At 39.5% G+C, this 26,983-nt stretch overlaps 3 protein-coding genes and 1 long non-coding RNA gene across 6 annotated transcripts in view; 1 reads left to right on the top strand and 3 right to left on the bottom strand.

Annotated features, from left to right (window-relative positions):
* Positions 1 to 6,163, bottom strand: part of ADGRV1 (adhesion G protein-coupled receptor V1) — a 290,567-nt gene extending 284,404 nt beyond the window's left edge. Inside the window, exons 1-3 of the mRNA XM_038170880.2 lie at positions 5,853 to 6,163; positions 4,748 to 4,910; positions 517 to 684 (exon numbers count right to left, since the gene is read on the bottom strand). Coding sequence (XP_038026808.2) covers positions 517 to 538 — 22 coding nt within the window. The 5' untranslated portion in view covers positions 539 to 684; positions 4,748 to 4,910; positions 5,853 to 6,163. The remainder of the gene's footprint in view (positions 1 to 516; positions 685 to 4,747; positions 4,911 to 5,852) is intronic.
* Positions 6,164 to 6,670: 507 nt separating this feature from the next.
* On the bottom strand, positions 6,671 to 15,599 carry LOC140000803 (uncharacterized). 2 transcript variants are annotated; one of them, XR_011806027.1, is made up of 5 exons: positions 15,448 to 15,598; positions 13,849 to 14,066; positions 10,652 to 10,759; positions 10,462 to 10,542; positions 6,671 to 6,842 (listed from the first exon to the last, which is right to left on the bottom strand). It is a non-coding gene; the product is annotated as an uncharacterized lncRNA (long non-coding RNA). The 2 variants fall into 2 exon arrangements; XR_011806028.1 differs by lacking the exon at positions 6,671 to 6,842 and adding an exon at positions 8,331 to 8,526 and having other exon boundaries at positions 15,448 to 15,599.
* A 3-nt stretch (positions 15,600 to 15,602) lies between these two features.
* On the top strand, positions 15,603 to 20,869 carry LYSMD3 (LysM domain containing 3). Its single transcript, XM_027446101.3, has 2 exons — positions 15,603 to 15,960; positions 17,112 to 20,869. Exons 1-2 carry the CDS (start codon positions 15,673 to 15,675, stop codon positions 17,763 to 17,765), a joined length of 942 nt encoding a protein of 313 aa, XP_027301902.1. The 5' UTR covers positions 15,603 to 15,672; the 3' UTR covers positions 17,766 to 20,869.
* The window catches only part of POLR3G (RNA polymerase III subunit G), a 21,108-nt gene continuing 12,311 nt past the window's right edge, over positions 18,187 to 26,983 (bottom strand). For both annotated transcript variants that reach the window (XM_038169998.2, XM_038169997.2), the window contains exons 7-9: positions 24,489 to 24,559; positions 23,882 to 24,010; positions 18,187 to 23,399 (exon numbers count right to left, since the gene is read on the bottom strand). In XM_038169998.2, the coding sequence (XP_038025926.1) occupies positions 23,313 to 23,399; positions 23,882 to 24,010; positions 24,489 to 24,559 (287 nt within the window). In that variant the 3' untranslated portion in view covers positions 18,187 to 23,312. The remainder of the gene's footprint in view (positions 23,400 to 23,881; positions 24,011 to 24,488; positions 24,560 to 26,983) is intronic.

The following is a 26,983-nucleotide window of genomic DNA, read 5'->3' as shown; positions in this document are numbered from 1 at the left end:
CACTTATGCCATATTTTTAATCGCTAACCCGCTTAAAACTCATTTCTTATCGGATGATGGTTTGAAAAAATTCATCCTGACTTTAAATCCACTTTTGCAATACACTGTGTGTAGCAAACTACCCTACTTAATTCTCACCTAATTAAACCAACCCAACGTCTTGTGCATTTTTAAGAGTTAAAAATCGCCAGTTGGATCACCTCAGACCAAGTTTCATCCTGATACGATCCCCCGAGAATAGGATTTTCCATCGGAAAGATTATTGCCTCCACCTGCCCTCCTCTGCTGAGCAGAAAGAGGAGCTGCTGGAAGAAGAGAAACCTTAGCACACTTTTCCTATCCAGCAGCCACTCGTGGGTGAGCAGCACGCTCGCTGTCTGCTGCCGGGTGAGCCATGCCTCTGCTGCAACAGGTGCTGCTGGCACAACTCCGGAGCTGGAAAGCCAAGATCTCTGCCGATGATAGAGGATGCTCCAAAAGCACCTACCACCTCAATCCGGGAGACACCAGACCTACCTAGACCCGGGGACATGGACATCTGCGGCTTCAGGACTCGGCGAGCCGCCTGCACACACTCACTGTCACGCAGGCATTATGCATTCCCGTCTCCTACTCCTCCCTCCTCTCCGCACAGCGTCCAGCAACTCTCCTCCCTCTTCTGACTCCTGCTGCCTTCGCGCTGCTCTAGAGATAAAAGGGGGTGGGATGGCAGAGGACAACGTTTTTCAAACCTCAGCGATTGCCCTTGTACTGATGTGGCTCAGACACAGCCAGGCTAGGGCTGCTCTGTTTAATTACTGAGGGCAGCAATTAAACAGGTTTTGCTCGGAAGGCGACAGATTTGGGGTTCAGGATTCGGGACCAGGACATGCAGCTCATCACAGCTACACAGTGCTGGGCAGGGGCACCCAATTTCCACCCCTAAATCAAGCATTCTAGATTCAGTAATTTCTCCATTATCTAATTCCTCTTTTATGGTCACCCACAGTTCAACAAATCCAGAGCCACTGCTCTCCCTCACAACAGAGACGCAAAGACACAAAGGCAGCAACCAGATCTTGCCAGTGTTTGCCCCCCAGACTCCCCAGTTCTCCCACTCTATGCTAAACAAGGACCAAAATTCCTGCTTTTTGAAATAAATGAAATAAATAAGATTAAATAAAATAAAAATAAAATTTGCATCTAAGCCCAAACCTGTAAAATACTGAATTCAGATGAAATCTCACTTACTTAGTCCCATTTACGTGATCTTTACTATAGCTCCAGAACCTGTGAGACAGCTACTAGCTCTCAAAAAGTGGAAATGCTATTGCAAACTAATGCAGCAGCAACATGATTTCAGGTAGGCTGAATCCTGCTAGATGCATTAACACTGCCAACACTCCCTGCATCTCATGTACAAATTGAAACTATTCTGTCAAATTTCAAAAAGCATTGATTATAATTCCAATTAACCCCAACTCGCAGTACATGCCTGATCTATAACACTACACAACCATGTGTCAGGTGCTTCAAGTTTGCTTTTTTCTTTTATTTATTTATTTTTGGTCCCAAATCCTCTGTTACCAAAACACAGTAGTCCTAAGTATGTAGAAAAATCGTAACTTTGACACAACTGGGTGCAAAATCAATGCAAAAACATGCATTTAGTGTATGAATCTTTACAGATGAATTAAAAAACAACAACAACAAAAACTATGTTGCTTATTGGTGTTGAATAAACAAAATGTAATGTAAATTCCTGTTTTGATACATGTTAGCAAGATATATTTAGAAATGAATCCAAATATAACTCCAGTTTAATTTTAGATATACTCACAGGCTTATTTCACAAACAGCACACTTACAGAAAGGGTTGAGGGAAATGGTGAGGGCAAAAAAGGATTCTGCCCTGAATAAAAGCTGGATGATATTTGTACAGTTTGCTATAGTTTACTGAGAATTAATTTCACATTAGCTTCTTTTGCTCTATTTTTAGCTTATTTGGAGGACATGGAGTATATGGAAAAAAATATCACAGTGATACAGAGCAAGGACTGGATGTATCCTTGGAAGCAGTGATTTTGATCAAGCTAGTAAAATCTTTGTCTATGCAAAGAAGCAGTACAGTGCAGTAGTATTAAAGAAAATAAAACAAAAAAAAGATAAGGATCTAAAAGACTGCAGGCCTTGTAATTAGTCTGGTCATTATGTCAATACTGTGTCAAGTTGTGTATTTCATAATTCAGGAATACTGTAAGTAAAGTGGAAAAGACAAAGAAGATGTTAGAGAATGATGAGAGGTTTCAGAAATTACTTCGTAAAAAGGCTCAAAGACCTCAAGTACAAAACTAAACTTGGAAATGCTTCAGGGTGTAAAGCCTTCCTGCCAACTTAGTCTCACGTAGTCACACAGCAGGCTGGAATAAGCTGCCTCCAAGAGGTGTGTATTTATCTCCCCTGCCTAAAGAGGGAAAGCAGGTAACTGTCTTTGACTGGGCACTTAGACTTTTGGATAATCAAATTAGGTAATGTTAGGTAAGACGGACCTCTGTACTCTGTATGCAAATGAACATTGAAAAATAAAAATCTGTACAGTAACACAGAAGCATAGGTGAATTAATTTACAAAAACAAAACTATATATTAATACCACAAATATTTTCCAGTTGTTTCTACTCTTCTAATACTGTTTCAGCTTGAATTATTTCATGTTGTCCTTTGTCTTACAGTTTCTTGGGAAGCAAAGTGACCCTATATTCAGTTTGGCTCCCATGAGCAGCTATCCAGCTGCCCTGTATCAGAGGGATTGACTTAATAACCATCAGTCCCCAATTACAGCAGAGCAGTGAACATTAAATGTTTCTAATTATTGAGATTGAATACGCAGGAAGAGGCTGAGACCTCAGAGTTGGGCTCACTACCTCACGGGAGTAGTTTCACAGTAACTTTCAGGAGATTTTCAACAAAACTGCATTCTGATCTGAAACGATTGTACTACCCTCTCCACTCGATTTGCAGTACTCTGTGTTTTCTCTGGATCCCTAAGGAATTCCTGATTACTTTTTAAATTTTATTTTCACCATAGCACTCCAGAGACCCATGCTTCCCTTTGTTGCACACCAGCGTAAGACGGGGGGCGCCCATGGGATTTTGTCCGCAGTGCTCCTCACCCAGCTGGAAGGTTATTGATGATTGACATGGGACACTCCGCACGCACTTGGAACAACTCAGCATGCTGCCCACACAGCACTCTCACCCCTTACAAATGTCAGGAATAAACAATTGGGCCTGGTTTTGGACCCACAATAGATCTGGCATTGCACAGAACTATGCCTTCAGGTCAGCCTTAACTCCTCTTTTCAATAAAAGCAGTAAATAAGGTGTACTAAGTACACCCCTCAATTCTTTATTTGTTTGGATTTCCTTTGGTTGGAATTCATTAAAACTCTGCACGTTAAAAATGGCTCTGCTGTGGGTAAACCAATATTGAAAGCAGCAGCAATAGAATCAATAGACTCCAGTTTGTTTGTTTGTTTTGAAATCTTGCCTTTTCCCTTCATTGGCATCATCTGAAAGGAAAGATCAGTGAAGAGGGAGTTAAAAGAAGAAACAAATCCCCGAGAAGGAAAGTTGGACTTAAAGGAGCAAGAAGAAAAAAATGAAAACAAAGGGCTTCAGAAGGGAGCATTTTCTCTTCTTGTTTACATTTTTGTTTCTATTTATAAAGCAGATTTCTGTGTTGTGTGAATATGAAAGCCATTTGGCTTTCAGTCACAGTATTGCAATCTTTATACACTATTAGAAAGCAAAAAGAATTGCTGATAGTAAAGTTTGCTGAATATCTCTAAATGCCACAAAACTGAGATTTCATTAAAGCTTCTCAACTGTTAAAATTTTTTTCACTGTATAAAAAAGTTTTGCTTTCACCTGAGTTAGGCTTCCAAGCTTCAAAATTCTGGTATAAACACTTATTTGGACATAAGTAGCAAACAAGTAAATCCTGAGAATTTTGAAATATTAATCCTGCACAGACATGGCTCTGTCATTTACCTTTCCTGGTACTGCAGCTGAAGTGGACTGAACTACTCTGAGTGAGGAACACAGGCATGTGCAGAGGTCTTTCATAGATCAATACTGAATTAAAATACATCAGACACCAGTTAACTTTACTTTTTGATTGTTTATGAATGAATCACTTGCAATACAGTGGAGCATTTCAAAAATACCTAACAGCCATCAGATGCTGTTTTGATTAATTCTAATGTATTGGTAGAGCAGGGTCTGATCTTGCTCCTCCATTCACAAAGTAATTGGCAAGATACAGATGATGTTCTTGTAAGAAATGCCTTTTTTCTTTGTTTGTTGTTTTGCTTTCTTTTTGTTTTTGTTTTAAAGAAAGAGGATTTTCTTTGAACAATACTTCATGGTAAGTCTCTTTCAAATGGATTCCTGCAAGAAAGACCATTATTAAGAATACCACAGACCACCACAAGCACTTAAATTCTTCCCTGTGTGGTTGTCGTTTCATATTTGATTCCACATAGATAACTGTTTGGTTGGCTGATACCTAGGCTGATACCATTCCCTGCATGATTACTTCCTCTCAGTGTGATTTACAGTGGGAAGCAGATCTAAGTGCAGTGTTGAAAGAAATGGCAGCCAGAAATACAGAACATAACTCTGATAGCTTAGTCTCCAGGAACTATGCTCCAAGTCATGCTGTGGGAGAGGGCAGGACTGACTGAGACTCCTACTAAAGAGCTCACCTGTCTGAGAGGCTGAATAGTCTGTTTGTCAAGCTTCGGACCATAGCAGCTTAGGATCGCATTTGTGTTTTCTGTTCTTCAAGATATAAACTGAGATTTCTGATTAATTTCCTCTTCTCATCTAGCTGCGCTCTCTGAAGAGTCCTTTCCAGCTATCCCCACCCTGAGGAAATGGACAACCATGATCATGTATCACCTGATTAGAAGTACCAAATACTTGCACTGCTCTCTTTCCTGAACTGCTTCCATGAACTTCTTCATGGGCTGGGAATGCTTTAACATTAAAATCTTTAATTTACTGGGAAATTTCCTGATGAATAAACACATCCATGAAGAAGCACAAAGTAAACAATTACAACTAGAAGATACTGCATAAGTAAGTTTGAGTGTGACATTTCTGCCTCAGTAGTCAATGCCTGACTGATGAATGTGCAGATGGTTTCAAATAAAGTCAGGTTTTGATCCTCTGTGTTTTGGAGATGTCCAGAATTTAAGACAAAGAAAAATGAGAACTTCTAAGTGGACTGGTCTCTTATTCTCTTGATAAAAAAAAATTAAATCAACTTCCTGTGATTAGTTAAGCAAAGGTTAACCTTTTCATGGCACTGCTCCTTTCTGATATACTGCCAGAGCATACTGATATTAGAGTTTACAAAGAGCTTTTAACTGAACAAAAAAGAAAAAAGAAAAAAAAAGGAAAAGAAAAAAAAAAGGATTTCTAATATCACGAAAGAGAAGTAAATGTTCCATGGCATCTGTTCATGGGAAGTTGCTATATTTTAACACATTTTATAGCAGAAATGTATTCACCTAATCATGACCTTTTATTATTGAATTTGGTTATATATTTGACAAGACTCACAAAAAAACAGATGACTTTTAAAGAAATATTAATATAAATAGGTTCAAGTGTAAAACACTGAACTAATAATGAGAAAGTAAGCCCTTCGTTTCTACTTAACGTATCCCAGATTTGGTTGATCAAAGTTGCAGCATGCAATTCTGACACAATTTATGTCATGACACAAAGAGAATGCCATCTCTGAAGAGATGGTTTGGTCTTACAAAGCTCAGTGGCTCCTTTCAAACCCCAGTGGGAGCTTACTGGCTTGTAGGTCACATGGAGAAACAGCAAGAGGAGGACTTGGCATGGGTTGTCTGCCTGCTCTTCTTGTGCCGTTATTGTTGCTAAATAAAGTTGCAGTCTTGTTTCTTCAAATGAAGTGTGTCCAGTTCCTCATTTGCAGCATGCTTCAGACAATGTAGATAGTATGCAACAAGTCAGAAGCTTTCTCATAAAACATCCATCAAATTACTGAAAACGCACAACTTGAGAGCATGTCAAACGCTAGACTGAAATTGAAAAACAATGCTTACCAGAATTGCATTGTTCTGAAGAAAAAGCATAGCAAAAATATTAAAGGCTGTCCATAAGCTCTTTTATCTGTATTGCTCTTAGCTTCAGAGTCCTCCAAAAGTATTTCAATCTAATTAACAGAAAAGCAAAAGGGTTTCCAGCTACTGACTGACTTTCCCAAGTCCTGATAGATATTTTTTCTTCCTTTCAAATAAGGAGAAAACCCTACTTGGAAACACAAATAATTTACATTTTTTGACTTGAGAGTTGATTCTCTTTTTTTCTGAAATCCTGTAAGTGAAAACTTTAAGTGTTTTCTCATTTGTGGCTTACTTTCCCCCCTTGAGACCAAAGGGATATTACTTGAATAAATGTGTAGGTTAAATATCCCAAATAAATGGGATACTTCCTAAGGAAAGCAATAAGTCCAGAACTATCCTACAGCTCTATGAATTTATCTTACTGACTGCGGAAATCCTGCCATCCAATACGGCTGTAAAATGGTGTCTGCAAAGGAGCACTGCAACATCTGAGCACTCAACAGCTGGGAGTGATCCTGGGGACCCTCAGACATATGGAAGAAAAAAAAAACAAACATGAATTGATAACACAGAGGACAAAACTCACTCTTTTCAGAGTTGGTCTGCAAGGGGAAGACTCTCTTCAAACATCCTTTCAGTTTGTCCTGAGCAACATCCAAGGCCTTCAGGATTTCTTTCTCTAAATGTAATGCTTGATCTGCAACATTTTTAAGCCAATGAAACAACTATTTGCCATTATTTTTTATTCTTTCCTTGAAGTTATTTCTTTAAAACTACGAAGTTACTTATACATTATCCTTTTCCCTGTGACACCTGAAACTTGAGTACAAAAGACACAAGATGGAAAAGCAAATATCTTGAATATGCTATACTGTAAAGCACCCTAAGACACTTGCATCTAAGTTGTATACGTGATTTTTTTATTCCACATCTAGGTATTGCAGTAGTTTATGTAGGGATGCAGCAACATCACTTGATACAAAAATATTCTTAGAAAAACATAATTCATTTAACGCTGTTATGAAACACACTCCCACATAGCCATTTCATTTATCAAAAACATCAAAAGTTGGAGGCAGCGCAGATAAGCGATAAAAAGGCTCAGTGAGAATGGGACACATGAAGGAGAGAATACTGAAATGCACGTCTCGGGTATACAGTATAAACCAACAAAAACCATATTGTTCAAAATCTGTATAAGATCAGCTAGCTTGATCTTTTAAAGTTGCTTCCAGTTTCTGCCCACCATGTGTGGTGCTTCCCTGTGGTTTGTTATTTTACTTCAATGGCAGAGGGAGGAAACCAACAAAGCTCAGTAACCATACTGCATAGCACAATGTAACCATGGAAGCATTTGTCCACTTGTCAGAGCCTCTCCAGAACGATTCAGCCATTCATTTCATTGAATCAATATTGAAGCTTTTAAGATTTATTACTAGAGGGTGGAGGAAAACTAATAAAACAAATTCCTTGTTGCTTCCCATTAAATACATCTTGTCACAGTAGGCTTATTAATACCTTGTAAACACTTTACTGATGTCGTGTGGGCTACGTTACTGTCTCTCCTTACGGGGGGATTACTTCTAATGTATTTGCATTAACATGCCTGATACACGGTGAAAGAACTTAAAGGTTTTTGACACATTCTGCTGTCTCGTATAGAAGCTGAATCGAATGGAAGGACAAAAGCTGTAAGAAAACACGGGTGAAGGGAATCTCCTTTAAAATTCATGAAAATGCCCCCCGATAAAATGTTTCTATGTCTATTAGAGCACTCCTTTGATTTACATCATAAATGGGATGTTTGTAACCATATCTTAAATGCTTAAAAAGTTGAATGGGATGATTTATTTTAGAACTACTTTAATAGTTGCTATTCATTAAAGCATGGTAAAAATATATTAAATTAGCATCAATTCTTATCTAATAACGACTGATAAAGGCAAAGTTGAAAACAACATATCTTGAATGAAAAGCACAACTAAACATCCTAGACTGCAGATTGCTGTAGCACAACATTTTAATTTGTTATCAACTTTATACTGAAAACGTGAAGAAAAAAAAAAAAAGCATAGCAAGAAGTTACAGTATAATTACTATTACTAATATCAAAACCAGAGAGTGTAGTTGAACAGTTTACTTTACACTAGTACACCATTACAAGGGAAAGCTGAAGCACCTTAACCACAAATTACACATTTTTATCAATATATCAGGCTGCGAATGCCATACCTGTTAGTATATTAAAGCTCTTCAAGACTATGAATTAGATCCTGCTTCATCAGATCAAATCTCCCTTCTCCTGCTCCAACTCCTTTCTAATATTCGCTCTTCCTTCTGCAAAAGCTGTGTGGCTTACCCCACACTGTTTCAATGAGGAGCTTAAAACAAAGGATGAAAGTAATGCTAGGGTATTCCAGACAACTCCCTTACTTGCTTATAGGCCTGGCTTTATGTGGGAAGAACAGTACAGGGCAGAAGAAAAGCCCGCATAGTTGACTGGATTGCGCTGATGTATCAGGGCCTGCATAAGGGCACTTTCTCACTCCGTGGAATAAAATCAAAAGACTGCTTGCCAATGAAAGCTTTTCTCAGTTGCAGCTGTAGGTAGCCATGTACCAATACAGAATAAATCTGCAGAATAAAACCTGCCTGTTCTGCTGTACCTATAACAGGGTAATAAATATGTATCAATATAGATGCAACCCTATCCACACAGGCAATGGTAAGGCAAATTATCAGCACCAAGGAAGCCACAGCTGAAATCCCAGTATTTAAAAAATACCACATCACGTTAAACTCCTTCCCATGGAGTATCAAAACTACACCAAAATCCCTACGCTTTTCATTTCCAAAATTAAGAAGAGGTTAGTAGAGTGACAGAAAGCCAGTATTCTACAATGAAGAACAAAATATGAGTTAGCGTGTGCCTTGGTGCAAAGTGTGGCAAAAATTCAGTCAGAAACATAACTGTTAAAAAAAAAAACAATGATTATGAAAGAGACTGCAGAACAGGCATTGTAACTTGGACTGTATAAATTACAGAAGATTAAAATATAAGGGAAAAACACTGGTTTGGGAAAATAATAAGTTTAATAACAGTATTTTTAAGGTCTGTAACACTCCTTTGTGGAAATGGAAAAGGACATTTAGACAATAACTACAAGTGGCAATTTGAGAGTTTTCCCATACTTCCATTTCTTTAACTGCTAAGTTCTAACAGGCAAAGAGTATTCCTCAAGAGTGTGCCTCCTCCTCTTAACTAGGTTCTGATTATCTGAACTTATTTTCAGCGCTGCCACTTGAAAGTTATGTATATTTTTATATATGTATATTTTTATATGTATATTTTTAGAAATGCAAAAGATATGTGAAATAATCATGGGGAAGAAAGGAATTCATAGCAAAGATGGTACAAATGGTGACTAAAAGCTAAATGATTGAATGCAAGTCGAATACCTACTCTAATTTTTCATTGTGGTGTTTTATTCCTTGGGATGAACTACATTTTCTAATGAAAAATGATGAAAAATGTTTTTGTTTTTGTTTTTTTCTCCAAAGTTAGTCGATATGTATACATTTCATCTGAAGAATTCTAAAATGCTCAGCGACAAAGACTATTTGCTCACTGCTGTTTTTTTAGTATCTTCTAATATGTTATGAGAAGATTAAGAGTGCTAGTCTCCCACCTGTCAGAAAAAGAATGTGGAATGCTACAATAATGGAATGTCAGACAGACTGACAGCAAACCTAGACAAAATAATGTAAAGGCTAATGTGAAAATTCACTTACATAAGGGTAAGAGAAACGAATAAAAGAAAAATGTGATTCTACATGTATTCCAGTAACACAATTTTTGTTAATTCTGAGAGAGTATAAATTTGGATGGCTGTAATTGTGCTCATGTAACAGAGCTGAACAGTTGGAGGACTTGTTTTATAATCACATTGCTACACTTTACAGACATAGCACAATGTTAGGAAATATTGCTGTGTTGTTAAATGAATTAAAAATTAGTTGGTAGCTCTCAAAAAGAGAGCTATATATTTTGTTCATTAAGATATTATGAACAAAATACAAATTTCCTTTCTAAGAAATGAAAATAGTAGTTCAACAAGGACCATGAATAGATCTGCTGCTCCTCAGCACTATCTTCATGTAAATGTAAAAATGACAATTGGATGTTTGTGATGTCGGTATTAGCAGAAAGGAAATTAGAGTATTACAGTGGTATGGTTCATCTAGCAAACTGGTCCCATAAAACCAAGTCATGGTAACACTACTGAATGCTTTCAGAACCAAAATGTAGGTTATACCTGACAAATGGCCTTCTGGATCATTTTCATCTGCAGGAATTCTGGCAGAAGAGCATCTCACCTTAAGTGTCCAGTGTGATACTGTAAGTAAGAAAAAATAGAATTAGTGTGATCTTTGGCAGTATCATCAGCAGATTAGCAACAAGTAGTTGTGGGGAAATGGGGAGGAATCATATACCTTTGTACATACCTCTAACGGATAGGTATTTTAAACTCTGTGAAGTTCTGGTGTCCACACTAGTAAAGATGCTGAAACCAAGGGAGGATGGAATCAAATGAAATTCCTAAAAACTGAGAGCTAGAGAAAGCAGAAAATAAAAGTCAATGAGCTCATAATGTTTAATTCATTTAAAAATTATGAAAGAAAGAGTTGAGTACGATACAAAAATTCTTTCTGAGAAAAAACAGACTGCACACTGCAAGGGTTGCTAAATTTACTCAAGGAAGAGAGCTCAAAAAGTACAAGCTATTCCTGAGCATATCTGCTGGTTCACAGAGCTAAAATTGGAAGTAATCTATGACAATCTTTAAAAGAATACGTAAGGTATCACACTACAGAAATTCTATTCATCACTATGGATAAATGAGTAGGAATTCAGAATCTGATAGGAAAATCTGTCTGTGGATAATATGAAATAAATTTTCAAATACTTTTTTTTCAAATATTTTTTTCTGTACTCCATTTTGCTTGCTGCCTTCACTGTTACTGACTGGTTTCACTAGATTTTCTTGTTCAGAGGATATCTAAGCTGAGCAAAATAAAATGTAAATTAGATGCAAGTATGCAGTTCTTTACAGATTTTTGATAAATAAGTGTCAGACAAGCAATGCACCCTACTGGCTGTGTTACGGAAGGTGCAGAGCATTTTTCTATAATGAATACATACTTAAATAAAATTACTTAAGTAAGCAATGCAGGTTGAGTAACTAGGGGGAAGCAACAAACACATTAAATATGAAATTAGGAAATAATTAATGTTAAAGAAACGTTATTAATTACCATTTATTCTCACTGAAACCGTGACAGTGCTGCTTAAATTTTATAGTTCAATGCTTTTAACCGATTTTTCAGAGAGGTTGTCTGAACCTTGTTGATTAAAAAGGGTTTCTAAAAATGTTGAGAACTGAGGCCCAGATTTTAATGCTACTATAGTTAAATGTGTATGTGCAAATATTCCCACTGGAGAACAGACTACTCCATGAATGTCTGCTGACCCAGCACTACCTGCTTTCTAAGTAACTCTTAAACAGCTCTTAAATAGCTCCTCTTCTTGCACTTTACATATCTTGGACTCTACTGGAGCTGCAGATCTCCTTTGACTTAACTGTTTCCCAAGATTTTAGTACAACGCCTGGGTACCGCATAGGGAAGCAGAGACAAAGGCTTTATATATTTCTCTGTGTCAATCTTTTGATGATTCATAGCTTATAATTTCATTCAAGTAATTAAAACACGCGCTTAGATACTTGGTGCTAGTTCTCTGAAGGTAAATCCAGCCCTATGGCCTTGAACCACAGAAAGTTACATATAAAGACTTACAAAAACAGTGGTGGGACATTACATGAATGTCATCTCCAGGAAGATTATTTTTTTTAAATGTCACTTAGAAGCCACATGAGCCCTCCAGCATGTTCTGTGTAGCTCCCTTTTATTATTTCCTTAAAATATTTTCAATATTCCTACGTGTACACCTAAGTGCCTCACTGTGATTGAGACGCGCTGGGTGCAGCATGACCAACGGGGGTGTGGTAGAGATCCCTGTGGCTGCTCCTGGAATGCCACGGAGTGATTAACACTGACCCCGCCGCTCATTGAGAATGCGCTATTAGGATATGCAAAGCAACTTACATGGGGACGGAGAAAGGCCCTGTTCCCATTAGCATTCATGGGAGCTATGCAGCTACAGTCTTGTTCATCAAGTTTGGAATATACCCTTTTGTTATTGATGGGAAAATGTCACCAGTTACAAATGGTTACACACAGGGGTGTACCAGGGTCAAAGCAAACTCCAGGACTTTCTTTCCCCCTCTGAGGCAGAGTGCTGCTTCAGCAGTTCTTTTTTGACCTGATGGTACACCTCCTTAGATAAAAGAAACGGTGAAATTCCCCGCGCTGACCTTTTTCGTAGCCCCACCACCCAAAGATTAAAGAAAACCTCCACAAGGACATGCCAGTACCGGCGTAGGAAGGGACAATCATCAGACACTGCTGTAGGCATCAGTGAGTATGAAGTCTGCCTTCACACTCCTCTCCAGGTCCACCCACAGCTCGGACGAGCCTCATAAAACAGTCTTTCAACAGCATGAATAGGGGCTGAGTCATCAGTTTCCCAGCTACAGACAGCTACAGTCACTTCATTCCTACTACTGAAAGCTTCCTTTAAAAAACAGAGCAGAACGGGTCGGTGCTGTAGGTATTCTTTGCCAGATGTGGCACGACACCTCTCAATGGACGAACTCTCATTCACTTTGTTATAATTACTCTTTAGCAACTTGGGATCCCAGGGGAAAGCTTAGGGCTTATGGGAATTTAATTCAATCACGTTACCTTCAACAAGGCACACTGCTCTTGCTGGAAATACAGCATGGGTTTTGGTGGGAAATCCAATCCACCAACCTCAGAAATACATAAAATCATCCTGGGACCACTACCAGCATTTGTCATGTAATCTGACAATCCAAGCTCGTCCTTGACGTGCAGAAGCTTCTATGTAGGGCTGTGCATAAGGCCTTCAGTGCAGCTACGTTAATTAGCATGAGCTGTGCGTCTGACCCAGGATAAAAACAGAAGGCTTGCTTCTGAGCAGGCTCTGATTGGGAAGACACCACAAAATACCTTGTAGCAAAGAAAATATCCCTAGTTAGTCTCCTGAACTATTTAGAAATATTCTGCTGATACATAAGAAACTTTGGTTTCAGGCAATTCTAATCACAGGTGGCATCAACAGCAACAATTCAATAAACACAGAACAATGAAGTCCACGAATCAGCCCAATTTGCTGCTGGAAATAGTTTCCTGTTTGAGAGTTAGCAGGTTGGCACTGCTGCATGCTTCTTCACAAAATGCAGCAACCAGGGATGCCCAACCTGGCCTGCTCTTCATGTATGCTCACCACCTGTGTCTGCACCTGAGAATATTTATGTTCTTTCAGGCAAGTTTCTTAAGTAAAACATAGAACTTCTCTACTCCTGACAAAATATCAATATGGAGATGTTTGGCTTTCTTTGTTGATGCCATTTGTCTAGAGAGTACCTAGACACTTTAGAAATACTTTAAATCATTTAATCCAATCCTTTCCTCATCAAAAATGAATCAGTATTTTAAGGTAGATATTAAAACATATATTGACTTTTTAAAATAAACTGAGAAGCAAAAACACATTATACCTTGGCATCTTATTTTACAATGCCTGAAAATACGGCTTGAATCTTCTCCAAGTTCTGTGAGTGCGATGTGTATGATGCTCCATGGAACTAAATAATTGTTAGCTCTTGTGTTTACATGTCAACACTCACAATATTTAGTTTTCAAAACTACAGTTGTAGAAGAGTTCTGCATTTTTTAATACCAAGCACACTTCTAACCACTGTAGTTAATAACAAAGCTAAAAAACAAACAAACAAACAAACAAAAAAAAAACAAGGTGAAAAAAGAAAAAAAAAGTTATTTAAAATTACTGTGTTTTGTTTTGTTTTGTTTTAAGCTTAATCTGTTTAGGAACTTGATTCACAACCACATTTCCCTTCAGCAATAATGCAGTCAATTGTTCGACACACCCAGCCTAACCTTAGAGCTGCCAGCGTTTGTATGAAATACTGTACTTGCTCCTGCTGTAACCAAGCACACCTTCCTAAGGCTTTGTCTGAAGAAACTTCTGCTAGACTGAACTTCCTACTCAGACCAGGAAGTCCTCCAACTGCAACAGCTGCTGGCAGGTCTGTCCTGTAACACCAAAAAACTAGCATGATTGTTAGGGAAGGCACAGCATCTAGAATGTTTAACTTATGGTCTGTTTCTTCTGAGAGGAATTTACAGAAACATATATAGAGATGTGTGTGTATATATATATATTGCACAGGCTGAACACCTGCATCCCTGCAGTACATGTCCTGAGGAGGGAAGGGTGAGGAGAGATAAAAAGCAGAAGACAGCTGAATAAGCAACAATACTCTAAGATCCAAGGCAGGACTGACACGTCAACAGTCCCTGCAGACAAGGGGCGAATTGCTACAGCCAAAAAGGGCTCTCAGAAAGAGCTGTCTTTCTGCCACAAACGCAGGCAGCCTCCGATCTGCATCCTCCACAAAACGGCTCACAGAGCCCAGCCTGCTGGGCAGAGCCCCAGCGTGCTGCTGTTTTCCTAGGATCCTGTTGCCATCTATAGGACCATGTTATACCTAGGATCCTGTTGTTACTGTAGGATCTTGTCATCCCCGGGATCCTGCTACCCCTACGATCCTGTTATTTCTAGGATCCTGTGGTTATCCACAGGATCTTGTCACCCTTACGATCCTGATATCCCTGGGATGCAGCTATTCCTAGGAGCTTGTTATTATCCCCAGAACCTTGTTGTTATCCCTAGGATCCTGTTGTTACCACAGGACCCCGTTATCCATAGGATCCCCTTGCTATCTCTAGGCTTATCAGGAGGATCCTGTTGTTACTGCTAGGATCCTGTCATCCCTAGGATCCCATTGCTATCCCTAGGGTACTGTTATCTGCAGGATCCTGCTGTTATCAGGATGATCCTGTTGTTACTGCCAGGACCCCGACATCCCTGGGATCTTGTCACCCCTAGGATCTTGTTGCTCTCCCTAGGCTCCTGTTATCTGTAGGATCCTGCTGTTATCACTACGATCCTGTTGTTACCGCTAGGATCCTGTCACCCCTGGGATCCTGTCACCCCTGGGTCCCTGTTCTTCTCTCTGGAGTCTCGTTATCCCCAGGACCCTGTTGCTACCCCTGGGACCTGTCACCCCTACAACCTCTCGTCCCCTTTCCCTCAGGGCCGCGCGCGGCGCCTCTGCCCGCGTGTCCGTGTGTCCGTGTGTCCGTGTGCCCGTCTATCTGTGGGGCCAGCCCCCAGGGCTGTAAGATGGAGGCCGGCTCCCTGCCCCACAACGCCGGATGGCGGCCGGCCCTTTCCGGGGCGGTGCGAGGCGGCGGGGCCGGCCCTGTCCCCGCGGGGCGGTGGGTGCGGAGCGGCGGGCATGGCCGGCAGAGCCCCGCAGCCCCCGGCCGTGCCGCAGCCCCCCGGCGGCGGCCACCACCACCATCACCCCTACCCCTATCCCTATCCCTACCCCTACCCGCACCCGGTGGCGGCGGAGGGCGAGGGGCCGGAGGAGGAGGCCGAGGCCTTCGAGCTGCGGCCGCGGGGCCGGGAGAAGGTGCGGCGGAGCGCCTCGAGGGACCGGCCCGACGACATCGTGCTGCTGGCCAGGGACATCCAGGAGGGGGACACGCTGAACGCCATCGCGCTGCAGTTCTGCTGCTCGGTGAGTGAGTGCCTGGGGGGCTCGGGCTGGAGGAATAGTTCAAAACCACCCGGTCCTAACACAGCCAGCACCCACGGACCCTGTCCCCAAGCGCCACGTCTCCTGCAGCACCAGGGGTAATGGGAGAGAGGTTTGGGGCTTCAGGCAGAAAGCACAATTTGCACTGATCGCTGGCATAAATGCTGTGTTTTGCAGCCTTTTATCGTACTCTTGCTCAGTGTGGTCTAGTTCAAAAACACACTTTGGAATTACAGGGTTAGCAGAGGCAGTAGGCATTGATGGTCCTAACTTCTGCCCAAATCTGTGTTTTAAGTTATAGGGAAAACGGCCTCCAGGCCTTACTCATACCTACTTCAGTGTCTTCTGATATAGGATGTCATCCCAGTGAGGATAGGAAGGAGATGAGCTCTGGTACCTTTAACAGCCACAATTTCCGTATTCGTCCCAGCTGTAGCTAAAAAGTACCAGCTCCCAATTATGGTGAGGTTTGTGGCAGTGCCTTCCACATGCGGGGAGTTACTGTGCCAAAACGGAGCTGCTCATTCTCCAAGCAGTGTTAAACCCTTGCAGAGTTGTTTCCCATGAGGGTGAAGATCTGAACCTCTTTTAAGAGCAAAACCAAATTTGTTTTGAGGTAGAATAGGCAAAGGGGAGAGCTGACTTCGAGGGAATTGATTGAATGAGGCAATTTTATTTATAAATATTTATAAATGAGGGAAGATTATAGTGTGTTAAGTTATGTTTGCTTTCTACCTTAGGACTCAAAAGCAGGAATCACATCCAAAACAGAGCTGTGGCTAGATGAATTGGAAGCTTGTCATTTGTAATCTTTACTCAGAAGTTTTGAATTTAATTAGGAACTCAGAGCCTAAGTCCCATTCATTTGACAGTTTCCAATGATGGGTTAATACACTTTAAGTGACTTTCAGTCATCATCTGAAGCATGAGGGTTGTTACCTTGTAATACCTTTTTGGTTATCATTGTTCAGGTTTGCTTTTTAACCTCTTCTCACTTCAGCCTGTTCGACCAGGTATCAGTTATCCCTTTCTTTCATAAGTGGAGAATTTGGTTTCTCAAGAATTTAGAACTTTTAACCATTTCAGGTCCATGGATCTTTTAAACTTACTTAAACTGTCGTGTTTATTTTTAGGTTGCAGATATCAAGAGAGTTAACAATCTTATCAACGATCAAGATTTTTTTGCCCTGAGGTCTATCAAAATCCCAGTGAAAAAGTTCAGTGTACTGACCGAGACACATGCCTCTCCAAAAGGAAGGCCAGTCCTTCGGCCGGCTCACTGTTCCCCAGAAGTGCAGGAAGCCTCACCTTCTGACAAATTCTCTGCTAACGAGACTGCTGGCAACTTCCTAAAAGAGGTGGATCGAGATATAGAAGAGATCGTGAAGTGCAACGATACGAAGAGAGAGAACCTTAATGAAGTTGTTTCTGCCTTAGCAGCCCAGCAGGTCTGTTTTGAAACTGATGGTAAAACTAAAAAATCCAAGGATCCTTATTACGGAGCAGATTGGGGCATAGGGTGGTGGACAGCTGTAGTAATTATGTTGATCATTGGCATAATAACTCCAGTTTTTTACCTCCTATATTACGAAGTTTTAGTGAAAGCAGATGTCAGTCACCATTCTACAATGGAATCTGCCCATTCCTTTGTCACAGCAGCTTCGCATCAGAAACAAATAGAAAATGGAATGAATCCAGCGAATATTATAAATGTTGATAATCAAGGAGACCTTCAGCCTTACAACCGAAAACCCCAGGCAACTGTCATTCATAGACACATAACATAGCGTTAGATGAAGAGGAAACCACAGAATGCAAAATGCATCTGTAATACGGATGAAATACAGAAGAAATGCTTAATGATTTACCTTTATGGGCAGTGTTCCAGCACAAGGATATTTCTGTGGATCATGTAAGCCCATAATGTGCTTCAGGCAGGAGATTTCGATGCAAGATTGGGATATAAATTAAGATAGGAAATTGTCTCTGAAGCTTTGCACTTTTTTTCTATTTTGATAGGCGTGTTTTTTCTAATTAATGATGAGGTGAAAAAGGTAGTTTGAGCTAACACATAAAGAATCTCACTGTACATTTTGCAGCCCGAAGATGGGCATTTGGGGATATCTATCTTTTAAATATCTTGAAGTATTTATAGAGTGCATAGTACATTTGACATTTTAATATCAAGTTTACAGTTACCAGATAGGACTACATTCTTATAATTTTATTTTTCTTACAGAATTTTTAAAACTCAGTCATTCCATAATTAACTGCCACTATAAAGCCCTCTTTTTCTTAGATGTCTATGAAAGAGGCCGTAGCTAATACTTAAGCTGGAGGCTTCAAATTTTGTGCCTGTGGTCGACCCATTCTGTAGTACTCTTCAGTATAGGTAGGAGGATAACTTGGTTCCTGTGTATGTCATGCTGTCCTTCAACACAGTCCAGTGGAGAAAGTCTTTTGTTTGAAACTTCACATCCTTCTACTGAAAGCTGACTTGGCTGGACTACTGTTCTCTTCTGCTCAGCTGCATGTGCGAAGAAACAAGTGAAGATGCGTGGCACCTTGCTCTGACTGCTTCATTAGTCTTTATTTTATGGTTATGGCTTTGTCTTCCTCCAGCACATCGCAGATCAAGAGCAGCTGCTTCTTCAGGCAGCGGCTGCTGAACTGTTTGGGGTTTTGAATATGTTAATGGTCCTTAAAACCTTAAGGACAAGAACCTTGGACACCAACTTTTTCCTGAAATCGCTTGCAAAACCTCACGTGAGGTTCAGAGGCTGCTAGGAAGAAGCAGACCAGCCATAGCTTCAAACTTCTTTCACTGATACTCTTCAGCCACTCTGTTCTTGACTGTTTCACTTGATTTCATGGACAAACTTGTTTTTCCCCTTCTTTTCTTCCCTACCTGAAAATACTACAGGAGAAAAATTAAAAAAAAAAAAAAAGACTTTTCCTACAGAAAGAAGTAAAGAGGTACTTGTGTACTCTGAATATTATAAAATAAAAACTGAGATGTTGCCTATAATCTTTTGTTATATTTGCCTTGCGGAATAAGGTTTCTATTGTGCTGTTTGAAGTAATATTTGTTACCAAAGCTGAAGTTATCTGACTTTCACAAGGCTTAGAAATGAAAAATACAATTATCTTTTCAATTTAAACACTATTAGAAACTCTCCTTTGAGTGTCTTGACCAAGTATATGCAGTGTGGAAAAAAAAATATGATAAAGCATCTATTTTTTTTGACTACAGGAAGTATTCCAAAGTGCTTTATCAACTTGAATTTTCAAAGTAAAGGCTTTTGCCAGTATGGGGCAGATATTATTCACTTGCTTGCTAAGGGTATCTGCATGAATTGGTTTACTTTCAGTGCAGATTGACATATCCAAAAGCCTGAAGGGAAGCATACAGTTGGACCTGTGAGCTCTTGACTAAGTGGCTGTGGAAACCTTCGATCAGAGTAGTATCTCTGGAGACAGTATGGCTGCTCAGTTTCCACAGGAGAAGAGGCGCTCTAAATGAGTGTGAACTTCGTGCTTCGCATGCCGCTTGTTTTCAGAGCTCTTTTTGAATTTTATTTCTGTGAAAACGATATGGTAATAATGCAAACATGAACATTCAAGCACCAGTTCTGGGTAAGGCTATGCGAAAGGATGAGTTGCAAAGTGATATAAGGTGGCTAGCGTGATGTTGCTTCTATGGCTAGAAGCTTAAAAGCAAGCCAACTTTAGGAAGAGGTGATCTGCTCTTGTCCATACAACAGAACTTTGGCCCATTAAGACAGTGTCCTGCCAAGCCTGGGACCTGGTGCATAATGAGTCAGTTTTTTTGCTGTTAGGTTATTTGTTGGTTCGTCTCTTCCTCCATCAATCTCTCTCTGTTTATGGAACTTTATCCTTTCATTTCTTAGGAAATTGTTGAATAACAACAGATTAACAAGTGTGATATGCAACACAAGCCTAAGTAACTACCCATACCTTAACAGGCCAGTACTAAATTGCCATCACATCTGAAGTGAACTTAACTTCAGTTGTGGTTTGAGTTGGTCAGAAAGGTCTTTGCTGTTTATATTTAAGAGAAGAAATGCTTTTGTTGGTGGTGTTAGCGCTGAATGCTTCTCTAGTGTCTCAGGCTTCTTTGGGCTTTTATGGTGTTTTAAGGCCTGTGGCTTTGTCACTCAGTTGCTAAAAGTGTGATAGTAAGCATTAATTAGGAAAAAAAAAAAAAAAGAAAGTTTTGCTGAAAAATACTATGCTCTGACCAAGAGCCTGGCATGTTTTTACTGTTATGTAGCATATGTCACATAGCATATTTTTAAAGTAGAACATTAAATTATGAGAAAACACAGTTAAGTCTTTTTCCAAGATCATGGGACTTCAGGCAGTAGGAACCTACAAGCAGCAGCTGGCTTTTCTATTTGCAGGATGTGGGGATTTGGGGATTTGTACTGCTTTTTCCAAAGTACGATGTGACTGGCAATGTGTCCCTGTCTGTTAGTTCTGAATAAAATGGGTAACTGCTCTGTATGGAACTAAAATCTGATACAGTAAAGTAATTGTAAAACTAGTCTTTTAGAAATTGACTTTAAAAAAAATGAAAACAAACTGAAGGGTAAATTGTATTACAGCACATTGTTGGTCTGGAAGTTGGTTTTAAATATAAGTGCATATTGCACTGTTGGATCATATGAAATTTTAAATGCTTTAAATCTGCTATATTTTGGAATATGTTGTCAGAAATAATCTTTGTATAACTGTTTTATAAAGGTTCAAACTATAACTTTGTGAAATAATCCTGAGGATGCAAGTTTTATTTAAAATACTTCTGCTCCTCTAATTTTAGAAGAACATAAGTAATATGCATAAAATAAAGATTTTATTTTAGACTGCAGTGAAAGTGGTGCATACAGTGTATTCTTAACTCTCTATATTTTGCATGTGTGCTAGGAGGCCACTGCTCGTATTTGTTTTGGCTAGTTTCTCTGTGTGATCTAAATTACTCTTTGGCCAACAAGTTAAGTTTGTTGGCAGAAACTGCCTACAGCATTCACGTCTGGCGTAGCAATAACTGGTAACTTAAACGTTTGTCCTGTGCCTGTCTTGTGTAACTTGGAACTCTTCTGCATAAAGTTCCAAGAACTTGTTAGTTCTCTGAAATGAGCATTAAAAAAAAGGCATGAAAAATCATCGTTGTGGCCACGGTTTAGCACTGGTAAGCAGCTGAGCACTGCTGGCCTTGGCTAGACAGGTGGTTCCTAGGAAAACTCTTAGCTGGCAATCTTCCTGCACACTGAAAGCTAAAAGCAGTGCCTGCCTTCTTGTACAACATACCAGTACTTTTCTGCTATGCTGTTAAGACAGAATTTGAATTCAATTCTACCCAAATCCAAAGTTTGCTGAGACCCAGTGGACAACCTTGGGTTTTATCAGCATTATGGTGTTGCAATAAATTCTCAGCAGTTAGAAACACCTGTAGCAGTTCTCACATGTTGGTGTTTTGCCTCTGGAACATCACCATTTCATTTTGGAGGTGAAACCTGGAACTCTGGTTGCTCCTCAGCTTTGGCCTTACTTGCCATTGTTAAATTGGTCTTAGAAGATGTATCCTGAGACTTGTGTGGTTCCCTCTGTAGGACAGGTAACCATGGTTCACCTTTTAAAGATGCTGAATGAACGAGTTGCATGTCACATCGAAGAAACAGGCCCAACTGGTCAAGAAACAACTGCTCGCATGTATGTTGTCAAAAAAAAAAATAGAAAAAAATAAAAGCACTTTCTGTGCAATATAGCAGAATGTTTATTAAACACTGTTTGTACAGGCTTCAAAACACAATTAAGTATACCTCTGAGGTGTGACGTGCATTGCATTTTAGTTTCACTTCCTTTAGAATGGATACGTAACTTATCAGAACACTTGAAAGCTGCACCTGAAGCTGTACCTTACTGTGCAGAATGATTCACAGAATAATGCTGTACTACTTTCCAGTCAGCAGTGAGGCAGAGCACTGCTTGACAGAATGCCAAATTTCCACAAAGCGCACTTCTCATGAAAGAATTGCTTTTGTCTTAAAACTGTTGTTTCGTTAACCCTGATAATCATTAGCACTAAGTTTTACCAAGAACAGAATGTAGTAACCTGATCAATAACACTGATAAATACTATTTTGTATCATCAAAAGACAAAGGGACACAATATGCTGTCGTTGTGTTCCTCTGGTTTCTAATCTCGGGAATAAATCTACGTTTCGTCTGTTGGCTCTAAAATAAGATACGTGTTTCCAAGCATTCTAGCTTTGCTATTCTCAGCACTCATGTTTTCCCAATTAAAACCTCATGCATCAAAATACTTCACCACTTCCCTTTTCTACATTTTTGTCTTTTTATTGATTTTGCTGTCTGTAAAGCTTGTCTCATTTTTGTAGGAACACAAGTAAATGTGCTTTAGCACTTACGTAGATATCTGCCATCTCACTTAACAGCTCTGTGAGGTAGAAAAGTTAGTATTGCCTTAACAGGCAGAGAAATCAAGGCAAAGGACTGAAATTCTTGTCACTTCAATCTGTAAGACAAAGATGAAAACTATGATTCATACTTCTCAATCTTAATTTCTGCTATATATTCTTTCTAAATTAAATTACCCTAATTATTAACTACACTGATGCATAAAGGCAGTGTAACACGGTTAAATATTACTGTCCCTTTTCACCAAAATACTAAAGGTAAGAGTTCTGCTGACTAGCATAACAGCTAGTTCAAAATGCTCTCATTACCTTGTTAGTCCGTGTTACTGAAGTCCTTTCAAGTCAGTTTATATTAAAGTGCTTAGTGGTCAATTATTTTCAGTCACCTGAATTCAGAAGTTACATAAATTCCTTCAGAGAAGTCAGCTGCTAAATATGAGCAGCTTATTCCCATAAAGGTCCTATTTTTGCTTTACCGCGGTTATCAAAAATTGCGCTTGTTTTCAAGACTTAACAGCTAAAGCATAGAACTGACTAGTGCAAATGCTTAGGCACAGTTCAATTAAAATGCATACATTCTTTGTCTGTGCAGAGGCAATACAATGGCATATAGATTGCTCCATCAGTAGGCATTCCAGAGAACCTTGAAAAGGTGCATGTCTGCAAAAAATGGCGAAAGAAAAAAATGTGGGATCCAGGATCCCATTTCACAGCATAGTACTAATAAAATAAGGTTGTCCAGTATGTTTTTGGAGAGTATACTTAAACCCAACGGAGATAATGCATTGGCTCTGTCAGTGATACCCAGCTTACCTCCAGGTTTATATTTCAAGTAGTGTAAGGCTTGAACAATATACCACCTAGCAACAATAGCTAGTATGTTGCTTCATCCATATTGTCATCGCTGCCAGCACCAAAGTCATCTCCATCTTCAAAATATGAAGAAATGTAGTCATTTTCCTAAATAAAAACACAGTGCAGATCAAAACACTATTGCTATGCCTGTGACAATTTATTAAAGAAATGTGTTTTAAATTTGTTGAGCACAAAAATTTTGAAACATTAACATGTTTTTCCTTATTTCTTGTGGAAAAATAAAACATAATTAAGTTCCAGTATCTATGAAAGAAGAGGCATGATTTTTTAATGTAAATTTTGTGCCCTATTTTGATGAAGAAAATTAATAATTTTATGTATTCCTTGAGGCAGGACACGTTCCTGTTTGCAACCCTCTTATTTCACAGCTCTTTTGGAGTATCAAATCTGAAATACTCACTGAACTACAGCACAACCTACTGCAACAAAGAAAATTAATGCAGTAGTGCCTTTCACTACAACTCTCATTCTGCTTCAGAGAAGCTAGGGACATTTGGCTGGCAGCCAACACACAACTCAATGACTGCAATCTGACTTGCTGTAAATAGGAACCAAAAAAAAAGCACCTCTTCGTGCTCCTCTTCATCATATTCCTCTGGTTCTTCTGCTTCGTCATCATCTTCACCTTCTTTGTCTTTTGTTTTGTCTTTCTCATCTTCAGATTTCTCTTCTTCATCATCCTTCTTTTCCAACTCCTGTCAGAATACAATTTTGTTTATATGGTAATCCCATGTTAAGGTAACAGCATGCCCTCCGCACGACCAAAGTGTTAGGCTGCAGCTAGCAGCAAGATGACTAACATAACAACATTGCACATTTTTTATTTATTTATTTTTTGACAATAACTAAAGAAAACATAAAGTGGCCAGAACTTCATACAGACTTATTTTATCAAGTATAAGCCATCAGACTTCCATTCTAACAAAGGTATGTCTTCTGTAATAAACTGAGATGATGATTTCCCTTTAGCATCCACTCTTGGAGTAATTCACAGTAGGATGCCGTGTCACACCCGACAAAATAGTACCACATGCCATAAAGTAAAGGCACCAAACAACTATTTCACCTTTTAGCTTCCCATTTCCACATGGTGTGTAAGCAACACCAAAATCTGGATTTGTTTTCCTTCAGCAATTTGTGTTGTACTACTTAGTGAGATTAAGCACATCTTACCTCAATTTTTTTCAACACATCCAGGTTACTTTTAGGGTCAGAGCTGTTTGCCTTTCTTGGTTTCGCACTTGCTGAAATAAAATATATTACTATTATTTGTTTGGACAGTAAATTTTTCATTTGCTCCTAAGAGCTTGTATCTTGAGAACAGTAACTGCCGTGGAAACCCCAAACTCTCTGTATTAAAATTATCTTAGACTTTGAGCTACATCACTCTTAGAGGTGTAGTGGCCTTATTTATCTAAGTGATGTGTCTGGGGCGAGTTTGAAATTGTCTTTAAGCAGGTATTTGACCAAAGCTTTGGCCAAACTATGTCATTCAGTTCTGCAAAGTACTTTTCACCTACATACACTGTATTAAGAAACTAGAAAAAAAAAATCCACGTTGATATTTTTCATCAGCTGAAACGATAAAAACATATTACTGTTCATATACAGGTAGGACAGCAGTGCACTTCAGATAGATACATTAAAAAAAAAAAAAAAAGGCAGACAGGAGAGTATATGAGTTACAACACAGTAATGTGGTTACTGCAGCAAAGTGGCTTGCGGACCAGCGATGGCTCTTACATGAACATGACCTTTATCGAGTTACTCCCTACAATTCAGCCTTGTACTGCTGAACTATATTGTGGAGTAAAGGTCAAAAATAACATTCCATGTACCCAGGTATGAGCTGTCTGATTGCAGCACTCTCAGCTGAGGAATACCTCTCCCAGTTCCAGGAGGGGAATTTGACCGGGAGAAACAAGGAGCTCCAGACTGAGAAATATTTGAGCAGAGTTAAAGAGCTCTGCAGAGACGTCCTGTTTCCATGATTTAACTGCCCTTCTCCTTCTGTACTGCACACCACCGCATACAATTTACAACGTAGGGCTACACCTAGCACCTGAGCTCTTCTCAGCAGGGTAAAACTGCCTTTGTGAAGTTCCACACTGGTGTAGCTACACAGCTTCTGATAAGACACAGTAGCTTCAGTTGAGATTATGTTCCTTCCACCCCCTTTTTATTTTTTTTACACAACATGGTACCTGAAAGTATAATTAATGTGCACAGATAGAAGGAGGGGATAGCCTTTCTGATGTGGACAGTAACCCCCAGTGATACATATTTTATGTGTCCTAATACTTAAGGAAGCAGAACTTTAAAAGCTGCAATGAGAGTGGCTGCATTTTGCCATAAATAACATTCTGTTCGTTTCAGTGTTTTGCCTAGGAAGGGATTATGTGACAAAAGCACCACACACAGCTATGGGAAGTCAAGCTGTTCTGTAATAACATGTGAACTCTCTCTAGGCAAACACATCCAGAATGAAGGAGGCTTTTAGGGAAAACAAGTGTGGTTAAAAATGATTGTATCTGCACAAACACCTGCAGACTTTTAGAGATAATTTCTATTCAATAAACAGCCTGGAAGCCCAAAGAGACATGCAAAGTCTTCCGTTTAGTGGTGGGCGTCTCCAGAGCTCATCGTGATATTAGAGACAGGGACCCATCATTGGACAGTAGAATTTTAAGCAAAACAGCTTCTCACATCCACGTTGCTTTGAGGTACAATGGAATACAATCTGATCTTTTGAAACACCTGTTGTTACAGGATTTTGGCCTAAATGCATACATCTGATTGATGTAATATGTATGCATATAGCTGGCCTACAGGAGCTGAGGCCAGTCAACTTACAATGTTTTTCTTTTTATTATTTTATTTTATTTTTTATTTTATTGTGGTTTTGGGGTTTTTTTTTTTGGAGACACTGGTGATACCTAGGATCACATGGTCCACAGCCCAGGCTGTGCAGATGAGATGTGGCATTCTACCTAAAGTTATGTCAGTCACAGTCATGTGTTGTTAAAACACTCTGGGAAACCAGCAGGTAGAGTGAAAATGAAGCCAGGCCTGTGCATGTAACTGCAGCGATCCAAAAACCACTCCTACAGTCTATGAAGGTAGAATGGTAGGAAACTTGTTTGCATATCAGCGCAGATAAAATGCACTGCACTCCCTCGCCTTTGTTCCACTAAAGTGTCACCTAACATGGCTGTCCTCACAACACACCACGGATGCATACCAGACAGGCAAATGTGTCACTCAACAGCTACATACAAACCTCAACACAAAAGCATTACAACTTTTGTATGGCCTCCATATATATCATCAATATCCCCCACTCCCCCCAAAAAGAACTAAAATCGCATGATTCTTGCTTTTAGGAAAAAAAAAGCAGTTTTTTTATCCAATCAAATTTGGATGGTCAGCTGGTCTTTGTCATTAAAATTTTGTAAGAAAGTGTACTTTCAGGAGCAAGTAGAGAAGCAGGCACAAAAGACTAGAGAAAGAAATCACATTAATCAGTAATTCTCTGTGATAATCAGAACATTAGGCTATGAAAGAATGGTAGGTTGGCATTTGTAATTTCATGGAATCTCGGGGAGATACTTGCTGCCTGCAGGCTTATAAAAGCCAGTGTGAGTTCTCCTTTTAAAAAAAAAAAGAAA

This window comes from Anas platyrhynchos, chromosome Z (genome assembly GCF_047663525.1).
Source record: "Anas platyrhynchos isolate ZD024472 breed Pekin duck chromosome Z, IASCAAS_PekinDuck_T2T, whole genome shotgun sequence".
Lineage (NCBI taxonomy): Eukaryota > Metazoa > Chordata > Aves > Anseriformes > Anatidae > Anas > Anas platyrhynchos.
Note: the sequence above shows the minus strand (reverse complement) of the source record. Positions and strands in the feature narration are given on the sequence as shown.

Bases quoted from the DNA above. Each gene is read 5' to 3' on its own strand.
- LYSMD3 (XM_027446101.3), top strand. From the start codon at position 15,673: ATGGCCGGCAGAGCCCCGCAGCCCCCGGCCGTGCCGCAGCCCCCCGGC. The intron at 15,961-17,111 runs GTGAGTGAGTGC...GTTTATTTTTAG, and splicing joins CGCTGCAGTTCTGCTGCTCG to GTTGCAGATATCAAGAGAGT.